General features: G+C 54.3%; 3 protein-coding genes across 3 annotated transcripts; 2 read left to right on the top strand and 1 right to left on the bottom strand.

Annotated features, from left to right (window-relative positions):
- Window positions 1-946: 946 nt before the first annotated feature.
- On the top strand, window positions 947-2,245 carry NCLIV_007250 (conserved hypothetical protein; the record flags this gene model as incomplete). Its single annotated transcript, XM_003880236.1, has 1 exon — window positions 947-2,245. The coding sequence occupies one exon, from the start codon at window positions 947-949 to the stop codon at window positions 2,243-2,245; it is 1,299 nt and encodes a 432-aa protein (XP_003880285.1).
- Window positions 2,246-5,651: 3,406 nt separating this feature from the next.
- On the top strand, window positions 5,652-9,557 carry NCLIV_007240 (conserved hypothetical protein; the record flags this gene model as incomplete). Its single annotated transcript, XM_003880235.1, has 8 exons — window positions 5,652-5,777; window positions 6,059-6,277; window positions 6,650-6,850; window positions 7,223-7,420; window positions 7,663-7,743; window positions 8,238-8,350; window positions 8,509-8,768; window positions 9,532-9,557. The coding sequence occupies 8 exons, from the start codon at window positions 5,652-5,654 to the stop codon at window positions 9,555-9,557; spliced, it is 1,224 nt and encodes a 407-aa protein (XP_003880284.1).
- A 3,003-nt stretch (window positions 9,558-12,560) lies between these two features.
- Window positions 12,561-14,357, bottom strand: NCLIV_007230 (hypothetical protein; the record flags this gene model as incomplete). Its single annotated transcript, XM_003880234.1, has 1 exon — window positions 12,561-14,357. One exon carries the CDS (start codon window positions 14,355-14,357, stop codon window positions 12,561-12,563), a length of 1,797 nt encoding a protein of 598 aa, XP_003880283.1.
- Between the last annotated feature and the right edge of the window lie 485 nt (window positions 14,358-14,842).

The raw sequence follows: 14,842 nt of genomic DNA, 5'->3' as shown, positions 1-14,842 counted from the left end.
GCATTGTTTGATCGACAAATCATTTAGCTGGCCCCGACTCTCCGTTTCTCCATACAGAGGAAGCTACCGCCACGCAGATTGCTCCTGACTGGAGGCGGAAAGTTGGACAACATACGCCTGGTCCAATGAAGCAGACACACGGAGGCTGACACAGAGGCCTTCCGTGAGGCAGCGAAAGCAAAAAGAGCATACGGTCCCATATTATGAGGAATGTAGCCTGTCCGCCTTGCAGTCCATGTTATGCACTGTGTCAGGTGTCCCTCTGGATGGCGGCCGGAGTGCATATGCACACTAATTGAAGGAAATGACATCGAACAATCGCGACATTTGTTGCATTTTGCCGTGGATATCGCCTCCCCAAATCGGTAGATTCCGTAGCCGACTTCATTATATATCTGTCCAAGTTGATTCACAATAGACCCGAGACACTTTTTGGTACATTGCCTTCCCAGTCAAAAACTAGTGAATATCAACCACGGCACTGCACACAGTATTTCAACACGGAGCTTTACTACAGAATGACCTTAAGTGGATTTTGCGACAAGCGCCAATGTTGTTCACGCACCGGTGATACTCTGGCTAGCCGCTCTAGAACACAGCGGGTTTTTCTGCTACACGTGTTAGGCAGTAACAGGGCACCTGCGTATTCTTCGCGTTAACTGGGACATGTTGCCGACGAGGACGAGCAGCACCACCACCCTCCCACCTTCATTTTGTCCGTGACGTCGTGGACACGCAAATATCGTGTCAGATCTTTTGCCAGGAACATTGGTAAGATTTCAGCAGGCTCTCAGAGCCGTCAATTTACGTTCGGAACCCGGTGCAGGAGCCGGTTTGAGAGCGGACTCGGTTTTTGACTGTATGTGTGAGGCGCCTCTTTTCGACTTGGCTCTCTTACTTTTTGTCACAGAGCAGTCTTTTCGCGGTGGCTTTTTGTCGTGTTCAAATGAAGGGTGTTTCTTCAAACTCGTTGCAACACATCGCCCGCCGCCTACAAGGTGGCTTGGCTCTCGTAGGCATGACTATCCTTCTTGGTATCGTGCGCATTGCTGAGGATGTAATAACTTTCTTCGCGTCCCTGCTTGAAGACAAAACATGGAATGCTGGCCATGTGGCGCGTATGCGCTTCTTGTCAACATTTATATCGCCGATTTCCGCGGCTGGAAAGGAAGAGCAAGGTCGTAAGAAAAACAAGTCACGAGAAGCATCTGTATGTCCTTACCTTCCTGATCACTTCCCCCTGGCCCACGATTCTTCGGAGAGGCGATTTTTGATAGGCCTCGGTCCTGTGTTGTTAGTAAGATGCGTCTTGAGGTTCATGTCCTTTTTCCCTAGTTGGCATGCAGAAGTTGTTTACCTGTGCTCGAGATTATGTCACGAACTTTCCTTTGTTTCGGAATTGTCTCGCGTGTTTCTCCAACTTTGGGGATACGTCGCAATAAGGACTGCCCACTTTGAATCATTTTTCAAGTGGGCTGTGGAAAAGAAAGGCGTGCGACAAGTTCTTATAATCGGAGCCGGCTTCGATACTCGTGCATATCGGTTCGCCGAACTCATAAAACACAAAGATGTTTGCGTTATTGAAATGGATCTGCATCATGTCCAGCAGCAAAAGTGTAGACACCTTCTAAGTTCTCTCACGGGGGAAGACCTGCTCAACGGCTACAGAACGCTCCGATTCATTCCATGCGACTTACAGCACGACCGTTTTGAAGAGAAACTGCGACGGGGAATTCGACATGATGTCAATACGGCAGTAATTTTGGAAGGGGTTAGTCCGTATGTACCAATAGAAGAGTTGAGCCATATGCTGGACGATATACGTGAATTTTTTCTTAGTGGTTCCGGAGAAGGGAACAAGGGGAAAGCAGGGGCCGAGGTGCACCTTCTTCTGGATTACCTGATCGACGATGTTTCGAGCGATGACGACGAAGAAGAGACAGGCACCAGCGAGAAGAAGTCCCAGGACGAAAGGCGAGAAGCAGGGGCACGATGGGGAGGCGCGCAGTGGCGGCGGGGGCCCCTGAAGCGAATGCGTCATCTGATAACACATGCACCAGAGAAGTGGAGTTTCTTGCCAGCCGACGTGGCGAAGTGGGCAGATGCTTCCGGCTGGAAAGAAGTTTGCAGGACGAATGGCGCCGCTGCCAGAGCAGGCCTCGCTGACCACCGCTACAGCCGCATTTTTGAATCTGTCAGCGAGCTGCCCATGTGCATATCTCTTATGCAACTAAAAAGAGACTGAAATCGAGTTGAATAGTAGCCCGCTTACTGACGGAATGCAGTTGCAGAGAGCGCTCGACCAGATGCGAGAAAACGCCCAGTGATCACTGGGGGTGCGATTGTGTGCGGCAGTTGCTGTTGGTCTCCGTGGTCCTTGTGGTAGGAAATTTTTAGTAAGCATGAACGGTGTACAGGGTGGACACACTTCCCAGGAAAGATGTACTTGCGTCGAGCTTCCTGTCTGAACGGGCGGCGTTGTGGTGCCGTTAACTTAAGCTCCCTTTTTATCCAAGAGCATGGGCGCGAGGGTCTACCTGTACAGCAACGACTGGTCTGCCGTTAGAACTGAAACCTCTTTCGGTACACTCCCTGACGGTATGTGCCAGGAGAACCTGGCAGTGCAATTGCGTTGTTAGAGGGTGGTTTGACCGCCTCAAGGCCTGTGCCTCTCACGAAGAACCAGATCTTGATTGTGATACCCAGGCGTGCTTATAGATGCGTGGCAACTGCTGGGATCGTTCCGCACAAACGGTCACCACCACCAAAGAGCCACGTGTGCTTCTCAGCTTTTTGTTCGGAGTCGTAGGACTTATTTGCTGTCAGTGTCACGTTAACTTCGGTCCTCCTAGCACTGTAGATGGCTGGCTACGTCTTGCGACCTTGTAAAATTCGTCTTCAAATTCGGCTCAAATGCAGCGTCGAAGGTGAATGTGACAGGGTAAGTACGGCAAACACGATAGGCTGTGATACGGTGGATTGTACGGCCCGTTCGCTCCCTCGAAAGGCATTTACGAAAACAGCGGCACACCCTTTGGTCCGACCTGTGTGACCTCTTGTCACGGATTGTCGTAGAGTGATGATTGTGGACGCCAGCGAGAGAGGGCAGCGATGTGTGGAGCAAGGTAGCTTGCCCGCCATTAACGGCATACGAAAACAACAATCGAAGCGTGCTGCCCGGCGAATACGCTACCCTCCACAACTGCAGGGAAATTCACTGTCGACAGGTGAAAGCCAGAAAAAAAAATATCGGCTCGAACGATACTTCAAAGGAACGGAGGCGCTGCATATTCAAACTCTTTTTCCGAAACTGGGGTTTTCACTGGCTCAACAGATCGTATCAGGCGGAAACGCAGCGTCAATTTAACACATCAATGAGCGTAGATCTCTCGTGTATCGTGTTTCAAGGATTGACCCAGTGCATTTTCACTGGCTGGTTTTTGCAGTAGATAGACGCAACGCAAGATCAAGTTCTTTTACCTTGCGGTCACAGATGGCATGTCGCACCGCTTCTGCCCCCCTCCCTCAAGGATAGGATGCCGTGCAGTTCCACCGCTTGCGAGTTCTCTTTCGCACTTGAGTGATCGAAGGTCTCCATTGGGACGGGTACCTCAGCAGGAAAAACCGGTGTTTTTTCCTTCTGGACCGGACGGAGGCTCTCTACTTCTCTGGTGCGACAGTAAGAACACATATCTGCTGCTTCTCTTTAGTATCAGACATTCTATTGGAGGCCAGATGCGTGTCTCGTCACACTGCAACGCGGGCCTCCGAGGTCACTCGACGAAGACTCGCCATCTCCCTCATTTGTCTTGAATGGCTAATCCAGCGACGTGGAGCGCACATTTAAAAGCTCCCCTTTCTCCTTTCTTTCCCGTGTGGACGCATGAGCCCCCCCTCTCTCTTTTTCTTTTCCTCACCGAACGAAAATAAGTTCCTTGGAATGTTAATTTATCTGTTTTCTCGTCCGCTCGCGACAAGCGTCAACAACCCGCACGGCCTGAGAAACCCAGACACAGCGGCTGGCAAGGAACCCGCGGTATCTGACTGCAGCGTGCCTCCATCGTAGCAATACGGTCTCTCATCTTTTTCAGGACACAAAAGCATGTTGAAAAATAACCATACACCAGAAGCTGTATGCCAGTAACACGTGACGTTGCTTGTGTTCCTTTTTGTGGACCGGACGAGAAACGCTCGTGGACTGCTGGTTAACGACCGCCAGTCAAATCTCGCCTGTGGCAGTTGCAGTCGCTCGCTGGAAAACGCCAGCGATTTCCCGCGTTCTTCTCTGGCCTCTACGCAAGCTTCCTCATTAAAATAAGAAGACTAGGTCCATCCATGACAATATCCGTCGTGCTCCCAACGCAATAAGACAGAAAGTGCATCTGTAGGTTGGAATCTGAGGCAACTTCCCCCGTGCATCGTGCCTGTGGCGGCATTGTTCCGTCGTGCGCGATTGGTATCCCCGTATGGCCTGAAAATGTGTGGAAAAGGGGTAAGTCTTCCTTCGTAGGCTGTCCCGCCAAAATATGCGTTTTCCCTGACCATACGACCTGCCGGATCCATATCGGTATTGCGCGAAGCCACACCGCCGATTTACCGGAATCCCGAAAACCAACGCACAGGTCTCGTCGCGTGAAACAAACGCGTGACAAGCTTTGCACACGGCCCTCGCAGCGGAAAAGGAGCCAGTCTTAAAAAATGCCGATCTGCTTGCCACCAGTGCCTCAGGGGAGAGTGTCGCTCCCGGTAAGCAGCTTCCGTCGGACACTTTGTGCTCTCGCCGTCCCGGTCCACAGAGGCCACCAACCGTACGACTCTGTGATGCGGATAGGAAGACATTCCATGCCACTTTGTGACAGGGCGGGTTGGGGGACATCTGGAGACTAGCTTCAGCTTCAAACGCAGGAATTTCTTGTTCAGATCAGGACGCCGGCGCGGTAGGACGATCACGTGTGCGTGATCCTGCCATGAACGCGCTCGGAGGGACAGGGTTTGAAGTGCTTCTGCCCCGAAAAACCCCGTGGGGGGTAGCGCGCGCTAGATTTGGTGTGGTCTACGAGCGCCTATGCCGCTGAAACGAAGGCGCCACTGTTTTTGTATGTGTGTCCGGCGTTGCACAAAACAGGACGAGAATGACAACGTACCTCATCAGCCCTTCTCTGAGCGTTTCCACCAACGCGAACTCGAACGCCTGTCGCCGGGTCTTCCACGGCCACAGACTCCGCGATGCTTGGGCACGATTCTGATTGAGCCGACTCCAAGTGGGACCGACCCTCGTCAGCGAACGCCGACTGGCCGCTCCATGCAAAGGCAGGGGCGTCAAGCAAGCGTCGCAGAATCCGCCGCAGCTTTCTGTTTCTGCCCAACGCGCCCGCCACGGCGGACTCCGCAACCGAGGGAGGTGCAAAATTCATTTGCAGATCTACCTCCCCCAGTCACTCGGTGCCAGACGCTGTCTCCGCGTCTTTCCTGTGCTGAAACAACTACTCGAATGTGCACAACTCCAAGCTCATCCGCTGACGACCGAAGTGCCTCATGTCGGTCCTTCTATGGCGCAGCGCGGCAGCCTCTTGCACCCTTCCCAGAAGGAAAGCCGCAGGTTTACATCAGGCCTGTCAGACAGAGCTCGCGTCCACTTTCCCCCTGGCAAAATGCACCACCGCCAGCGGTCTCCGCGGCTTCCTCGAAAGAATCTTCACACGGAGTTGGGATATACGCCACTCCGACTGAGCAGATATCTCAATTACGAGTCTGCGGTGGAATCGGCTCTATCCTCGGTAAGTTGAGAGGACGAGATGGAGAAAAACTGGGGCGAACTGTGACGCGGAGCTCTTCCCCACAAGGAATCGTGTTGACAGACTGCCTCCTTTCTAAAAAATTTTCGTTGTCTCGTGTGGCCGTAGAGGATTCCGTGGCGTGAACCCCGAAACCTGTTAGCTTCCCAGCAAAACCCGCCATTTCCGTTTCTCCTAAGCCGCGTTCGTTGCTTGGAACGCCCGCAGGCCCCGGCCACCCGACACCTACGCTGTCGTCTTCGTCAAATCCCTCCGCCTTCCAGCGCTCATGCGGGCCGACCCATCCACCCTCAGGAAACGGACCGGCAACCTGGCACCAAACTTCTCCGACGCCTGCGGGTGAACGTGCGTGCACATCCGCTCAAGTCGACCCTCCGGATGCAGCGGCATCGGCTACGGACAGTTCTCGGCCCAACTACTCTAAAGCCAAGAGGAGTCAGGCAGTTGTTGAACAGAAGATGGTCACGGAAGGTTACGACAGGGTAAGTCGCAGGAGAGCCAGAAAACACAGATTTCCCATTGTGGGGCGAGCCGCCAACGCCATGCTCATTTACTGCAACGCTCTGACAAGTCAACGGGGTAACTTCGTGCAACAGCAAACTGACAGTGGCGTGGCTCCTCTCGGTTGTCGCGGGGGGACTGCGCGGCGGCTCAGCGTCAATGACACGAGCAGTATTTTTCCCCACGAGGTGAACAAACCTTGCAAAGGCGGAAGTCCTTTAAGGAACCGTCTGATGAATCAGGTCTGGTATTGGGCGCGGTGGCGTGGCTTCTGTCCGGGATCAAAAATGCCGATGCCTCACCGCGAAGAAGGGGGTCATGAAGATGCGATTTCCGCGACTTGTGGTCATCAGGTTGAGTGCGTGGTCCCCCGGTTACGCCCGGTGAGCGTCGTCGAAAATCGCATCGAGGTGCCCGTGGTAAAGGTAGTCGATACGATCGTCCACAAACAGCAAATCGAAGAGCGGATTCGCTTTGTCGACAAGCCCATCATTCAAGAGGTCGAGAAGTTTGTCGAGGTCCCGGAAGTAATCTATTCTGATGTCATTGTTGAGGTGAGAGAACGCTCTTGGACCCGGAAAGCAGGTGGTGAGACATCCGTTTTTTTATCAAGGGCCACCATTGAACGGCTTCTTAAAACAATGAATGATGGCTAAAGATCTGAAACTCCCGTTTCGCTTCTCAAGTACGGGAACAGTGCGTCCAGGTTCACGCATTCGCCGAGTACAGTGTCGACGGTATTTGTGCTTACGAACCTGCTCAACTGAGACCGGCTTTGCAAACACCAGTTTATCTGCGAGTAACCTTCAGGCGTGCATGGCATGTTGCCGAGAATACTCGTAAAGCAATCAGCACGATGAGACGACCCAGTAAGCGTACTCTGAGTGGAGGTTACGTGATGCGACGAAGCTTTTTTTCCGATTCAGGTTCCCGAGATTATCGAAGTGATCAAGCACGTGCCTAAGGAGGAGATCAGGGAGAATATTACATACGTTCCGCGGTTCGAGACGAAAATTATTCCCAAGTATGTCGATGTTCCAATAATTAAGATCGTCGACCGGTACGAGGAGGTTCACCAAATTCAGGAGGTCCTGAAGCCCGTAGCCAAGGTCAAAGTCGTTGACGTAAGTCCGGGACGCTGGCAGCTTCTTACTCTCTGTTCCCAAGTCGAAATAAATGGCTCACCGTTCCAAAATTTCAAAGACAGAGGCGCGTCAGTGAATGCGTTCTGTCCTCTTTTCTGTAGAAAGGGGCGTTCCGTGGATGCAGCTGAAAGCCTTGGCAGCTCTCGTTTGTTTCTCGCTGGTCTGTCTAGCGATTACTCGACGGTTACCTGACAGCAGAGACTGCCGTTTCCTATTTTCAGGTCCCCAGGGAATTCACTCGCATCGTCCCGAAATACCACATTCACAAGACAAAAAGCGAAGTTTCTGTGCCGGAAATCCATGTAAGGGGAGACGAGAATACAGACACGCAGTGAGCTGTTCATTATTGACTTCGTCACCTACTAGAAAAGCGGAGACAGGATTCTCATCGAAATCTGTTTACATTTATACACGCCTACGTGCATCTAAATAGTCACTCTAGGTTATACAGTCAACTTAAACCTCGACGAGTAAGTCCCGTCAAACGGCCGCCTGGACCGGTGGTGTCGATTTGCAGTTGCGGGACGACTTCTCATCGTCAACTCGCCGTGATCGAGTAGCGCGTTCCTCACGACAGAACACAGCGCCATGTATTGTCAGCCGTTACTTGCACCATAGTGAACGAACGCTACACCGGGAGTTATGTTTGGGCACGTGCCGCGCTCTAAGCAAGGCTCCGGCGTCTCAGAATTCTGGCATTTACACGCTAGAGGGAGTGTAGGCTCAAGAGCAAGGCAGTTTCCAAAAGCAAATTGATATGAAAGGCCTGTGTGTTTGAGGTGTTTCTTCACTGCAGTACAAGGAAGTACCACGGTACAAGACGCGCTACGAACCAAAAATCGTTCACGACACGATCGTGAACCACATACCGGAATACCATGACATTGAGGTTCCCTACGAAGTCCCAAAGTAGGCTTGCACAGAGCTCGTTTTCACTGTCGTTGGCGTAGGAGTCTCCGTAGCCAAAATTTTCACGTTCATATATAATCCTCTTTGGATTTGTGTGTCTCTGTGTCCGAAGGAAACACCGCTTTGCACTTTGTTGTGTCCTTTGTCTCGATAAACAGGGTTACAGTTGTCGACGAGCCTTTCTTCGTAACGACTTACCGGGACCATGAGTACCCTGTCCCAGTTTCTCAGTCTGTAAAGCCGGTCTTGCTCCCAGGAGACCATACACAAGTCGTTGACGTCCCTGTGGAGAAACCCTATGTGGTCATACACGACCGTTTCGAGACAAGACCGCCGATTCCAGAGCTCGTTCCGGGACAAGCAGTTCTTCGCGGTGTTCGTCACATGGATAGAGAACGGTTAACGCCCGAGCAAGAGGGTAAGCCAGAGGATGCACCGATAGAAAAAAGGATACGCTTTCCCATAAGGTCGGAAGGTTCAATCTCCCTTCCCGTCTTCCTAAAACCTCAAAAGCTAAATCCTGGGAGTCTCAGTCGGTAACGTTGTAACTTCGACAAGAGGTGGCTTCTGTGCCATGCCAGACGCACGGTTTTCCTTTCACACAGGTTTACCAGCAGCCTTGTCGCACACCGTGTGCTTGAGCGCTCACCTAATCCGCTCGAGCGCTGGTACACGGCAGTGATGCCGAAGGGGCTTTCTTCCTAGTTCTCTGCAGTTACTTCCGCCGAACACACATGTTCACTCAGAAACGAGATGCAGTCTTTCCGATGTCTTGCTCTGCAGAATACCTTGCTCAGCAAACGATGGCGAGTCGTCACCACGTTCGAGACCACCTCTTTTGGGAGAAAGGGAGGGCGGCTGATCTATGCGCGCGTCCTCCTGTACAGATTCCCCCGCCCCGCCAACGCAAGTTCTTTGCCGGTATGCCTCGCCGGCCTTCCTGCTGCCCGACGCCGAGTTTCGTCGCCGCACATGGTAGCCAGTTGCCGTGTACTACACCGGAGCAACAACCACGCGCGTTCCCTTATCCAAATTGAGGCTACCCCGACCAGTTTTTTGAATATGCGAGGAAACGCTGATAAACACCTGCTGAATGGGCAAATGCCCTCCACGTTTTTGTAGCTTGTTTTTGCTGCTAGAAATTCTAAATATGGAATGTCTTCTCCCTTCTCCGGTCACAGCGGCGCCAACGCTCAGAGGAACATGAAGGTATCAAGAATTACCGCTTCTGAGCGCGGTGACCGGAGAGCGGCGCCTCTCCGAAATCGTGGTTTTTTCGTTTCGAACAGTTAATGTGTTTGCTCACGCAAGCACGCATGGATAGTAACATGTATAGAGAGGAAACGCAATGGGTACACTTTCTGAAAAATCAGATCTCCCGCTGCTGGAGACGTAAAAGGGCGTTGGTCATGCAAGCAGAGTTTTTGGGAGATATCGAGCCCATGCTGTGATTGATTTGAATTGGTGGCAGTGTCCCTGCCGTGTGAACGCATCAAGACGTGTCAACAATACCGGCAAGCGTCGTCACCATCGTTCCGGGTCAGAACACGATCCATCGCCTCACACAAAAGCGGTAACCACTGAACTCGAGCAGACGTACGTGTATTTGCAGTTGCGATCTCCTGCTGCTATTCGGGCAAGAAACGCCATTCGCCTGGTGTCAAAGGCACATTCTATTCCAGGCAGAGAGACAAACACCGTGAAGCGTGTGTGCCGACCAGCGGGAGTTTACACAAGGAGCGTGGACAAAACTAAACAGAAAGGCACAACTCGTGCTTCTAGTGGTCCTGCTTGAAGGTACGGCAAAGTTGTTCAAAATGCACCGTGACTCTCCAAGCGCCCCGCTAGCCGATAAAGACGCAGGCGCTGTAGACTGTAGACCAGAGAGCTGAGGTTCACATGGTGGCATTGTCAGCCGCGTCAATTCTTCTCAAGGAAGAGGCTTCGACACACACCGATTCGAGTTTTAGACGACTGGACTTCGAAATACGAACTGCCTTTCCAGTGCGTAGCCACGAAAACTGGTTAACCTGTAGGAAAAGTGTCAGGGTAGTGTGTTCGTTAAGTTTTCACAGGCGTTTTAAGAATGGGCCGCGCGTACCTTCGAGACCGGACACGTCGTGCGGCGGTAAAGGAACCCCTCGAATTCGGGGCAGCGCCATTCGGTGTCGAGTTTGCGGCGCTTTGTATCTGCGCGGCCGCGTCGTGAAGCAATTTTGGTGAACGAAGGAAACAGATAGCATCGACACTGACAGTGGCAGGTTACATTTCGTCACTTATCTTGGTCGACCCGTGTACACGTGACAGTTCAGGTAAAGCTGCTGCGTGATCAGCGTGCTCCTTCACTACCTACATCGTGTGCACAATTCTTCCTTGGGGAAAACGTAAAAAATCCACCCCCTTGCCTTTCGAGAACTCGAACTCAAGAAAAATGGGCTAAAAGTACAGGTACACATCCGATGGTGGGTGTGCTGGAAGTAAAGGCCGTCATTCAGAAAGAAACACCCAGTTTGTCGACTCGAAGGGGAAGGGCGGCTTTTTTCGGGGGGACTAAAACACCGTCCAAAATGGTAAGAGGAGTCCCAAAATAGCTCTGCCTCCACCAGTGAACCCTGTTACGATGCTAGAGCTCTGTTTTTCGGCAGACTATCTGCATTTCGTCTTTTGCATCATGCGAGTTGTTTCAGAAGACAGGCACCAGGCACGGGGCAGACGTTTCCACTGTCTTTGACATCCCTGCCCCACTACTTTGGAAGATGAAAGAAGGAACGAAATACAAGGAGAAAAGGGAGCAGAAAAAGAGGAAGAGAACGGAAAAAAGAGGCAATGACAACAAGGAGATAACGAGTTTCCCAAACTCCGCAGAACACACAACCGCCGTACACTCCAATCAACCAGATGCGATCGGTATACACCAAACTCGACATCAACTGTCCAGCCACCCACCATATATTTCTTCCGGTATCACAAGAACGCCGTCAGAAATAATACAAAAGGAAACTGAAAGTGGCAGCCAAAAGATCTTTTCTGTCCCCTTCCCATTTCCGTGTCGGGCGCATCGCACATGGAGACCGGAGCCCAGATGCGTCCGCTGCTCCAGTAAACGACTGTAACGTGGACAATGAAAATAAAACTCCGAAATCTCCCCCCCACCACGTGAGTGTAGTCGATGCTCTCCTCTCACACCCTTTGGAGCATTCAGCTGAGTTTAACACATTTATCCCTCGTATGAATACATATGCATGCATATACATATCTGCGGATACGTGGAATGGACAAAAATGCGTCAGCCGAACAGATACCGTGGGCATGCCCTATAATATTCCTTTCCAGAAGACGCGGCCGCAAACCCGTGAGCCTCCTAGACCCACACGACCACGCGTGTTGGTCTTTAGACCAGCGGTATTGGGGCTCCATGTGACAGACCAAAGAAACTATGGGAAATCACGGCGCCGGCGTCAATGTCCAGGCACGGACTTTAGAAAATCACCTTTTCTAGCGTTCTGCTGTTCGCGTCGTGACAAAGACGCTGTCAGCTCCACGCCCCTCGCTTAGCCGGACACCAGTTCCTGCTCTGTCAGCCACCCGCGGTCCGGTTTGCCGAGCCTGCCGTCTCGCAAGCTCACCTCCTTCAGGCTGCGAAATGCAATCTCCTAACTCTCTGAGGAAGTCTGCTCACAAGACCCCGCTGCAAGGAACACTGCATGCATCGTGCACGAACTCTGTCTGGCCGCCTGCGGCGTCTGTGGGATGGAGTCAATCAAACCCGAGCAGCACTGACGGCAAAAGGCTTCTCTGTGCTTTCCCCGTGTTCGAAAGCCAGTTCGTTCTCCGACTTGCGGACGACCTTCGCCCGCTTCCCAAAGCGCGAAAAAACACCGTGACCAGCCGTGCACACGCACACCCCTCTTCATACACAACTGCGAGTGCGAACGAACGAAAGAGTGTATAGACACCCGGCGTTTCCAGCATTCTTCCTTGAGAGCATGAACACACAAAAAGACACGATCTCCGGATGCATCCGGAGCGCCACGCCCTCTCGCTTCGCCTCTCTTTAGTGCCTGCTTTTTTCGTATACGCTGCCCTCTTCACCACTCGGCCTGGGACGGAGACGTGTGCCTCGGCAGGTATCGCGGAACTCTTTAGGCAACATGGCCGAGCGCAAACTCTCAGACACACGAAACCCTTGCGTGGCTTTCGCGCGAAGAAGTTAGCGTAGCGAGTACCCGGAAACCTCCCGGTGGTGCCTCCGGGCCAACGAGCCTCTGGCGGATATGGGAGGCGGATACGGCGTTGCTGCGATCAGGCCTCGCCGGTCTTTCGGTTTCCACTTGTTGTCGTATTTGCGCAGCGGGGGATCACACACGTCTCGGAAGCTGAACTGAGGATCGTTCATGACCTGCAACGCACGCACTGGATCGTACCCCGCGTAGTGGAGAATCTTGTACGCGAACTCCGGGCTGAAGGGCTGCCACCCCGGCCGCGTCTTCCAGTTCTGCGAGCAGGCCTTCACGAAGGCCGTCATGTCGGCGTCGGAGCTGATGGCCCGATCCTGTCTCCCTTCTTGTTCGCGCCTCAACTTGATTCGCTCCAGCGCAGACGGCGAATACACCAGGCGCGCAGTTAGGCTCGGGTCCAGGCCTGTGTCCATGGGCGGCCGCGGCCAGCAGCTGCTGTCGAGGAAAAACGCGGGCAGAGCCGGAACTTGGTGGTTCGGCCCGATGTGAACCGTTGTGCTTCGAGTCGTCCCTTCGTCGAAACACTTGGCTGGGTTAGACACCGGAACCGGCACTGCAGGCAGAGCGGCCCCCGCCCTGTCTCGCCCGCCACACGCCGCGTTGCCCCCGCTGCCTGTCGGCACAGCGTCTCGGCGCTTCGGGCCAGTCCCGCTCGCGGCCGACACGGCAGGCTCCGCGTCGGAACATCCTCGCGCGCCTGTCTCCCCACTTCCTGCCGATCGGCCAGGCGCATGCCCCGGCCCCGTTCGCACCGTTCCAACGGCGGGCACATCCTGAGCCGCAGACCCCGCCCCCGCGGTCCCTTTCGCTGCTTCCTCCTTGGGCGTCTCTACACTGGCGACCGGCCGCTGTGGATGCGGTTCTCCGCTTCGGTCCTGCTCTGTTTGCCACAGAGCCTCTTCTGTCTTGGCGTCTTCTTCTGCGCATCGAAGACAGGCGCCACAAACCCACGTCTCGTCGTCTTCGCCATCGGCCGCACTCGCTGCCTGGCCCCGCTGCTTGTCCCCATTGGTACCCGACGCGTCCTTGGAAGGCGCTTGCCCACCTTCAGCTGTTCGAGGCAGTCCGCAGAGACTGCAGCAGTCTCCGACAGTTGTCGCCTCCCGGTCGCCCCTTCCCGAGTCGTCCCTGTCACCTCTGCATCGTTTTGCCGCTCCAGACACGCCGTTCGGGCGGTCGTCCCCGTCTTTCGCCTGCCTCCCGGCTGCTTCGAACCTCGGTTCGCACCCCGTTGCCTCCTCCTTCTTGCCCCCGCCGCCTGGACCTCTGGCGGGGGCGACAGTTCTACAGTTCCTCCCTTCTGCAGAACCCGGGAGGCTCGAGCGCCTCTCTGTGCACAACCCTTCGTCCCGAGACGGCGTTCCTTCCCCCATCTCGTCTGATCCCGCGACGCGTTCACCGCCAGGTCGCTGGGCTCCGCACTGCCCGACGGTGGCCTCAGAGGCTTCAGCCTTGACGCCCGCCGGGTGTTCCGCGTTGTCTGCAGATGGAGGCAGACTCGTGTCTCCGCGCCCGCTGCATGGCGGCGGTGGATCGGCTCCAGCAGGCGCGCGGTGACCCGGGGCGTCACCGCTGGGCCATTCACTTTTTGCTGGCATCGCCCTCCAACAGGCGGCCTGGGAGTCCGCGGAAGCCGCCCCAGAAACAGACGCAGTCTCGGTTTCCTGCCGCGCATCCGCGCCGGGATCCGGCCACGGGGGACCGACGTCAGCTCGGCAAAACGCGACGTCCGAGCTAGCAGAGGGGGAGAGAGAGGGAGCGGAACGCATGGGACCGACGGAGAGGCGAACGAGGGAAGATCCAGGGAGCTCCCGCGACGGGTTTTAGCACCGGTGGTGCACCAGGCGGACAGGAAGAAACTGCTGTGGGACTGTGCGCGGACGCAGCGGGAGACGCAAGCAACGGAGAGAGACTGGACGTGAGACCGCAGAAACCAAGTGAGTCATCGCGGCAGACGGCAGGCGCCTCCTGTGCGCTTAGCCGCCGTTAGATGTCATGCCACGGAAGGCGAAACACACACCGAGGAGACGTCAAAGGTCGTAGAAGCCGCTATTCAGCACGAAAACGGAGCACCCCCACATAGCGTCTTTCTGCCTGACTCGCCCGTTTCGACAGCCGCAATGTCACCACTTTGTCGACGGGACACTCGATCGCAGGGGACTCCGCAAACTCCCACGAAGGCCTGAGCTGCACGTTCTGAAAACGCGGAATGAAGTAACGCGGACTGAAGTAACACGGTCGAGCACTGGGGCTT

The sequence above is a fragment of the Neospora caninum genome, chromosome III, assembly GCF_000208865.1.
Source record: "Neospora caninum Liverpool complete genome, chromosome III".
Classification (NCBI taxonomy): domain Eukaryota; phylum Apicomplexa; class Conoidasida; order Eucoccidiorida; family Sarcocystidae; genus Neospora; species Neospora caninum.
The sequence above is the reverse complement of the archived record's forward strand: the minus strand, read 5'-3'. Positions and strand labels throughout refer to the sequence as shown.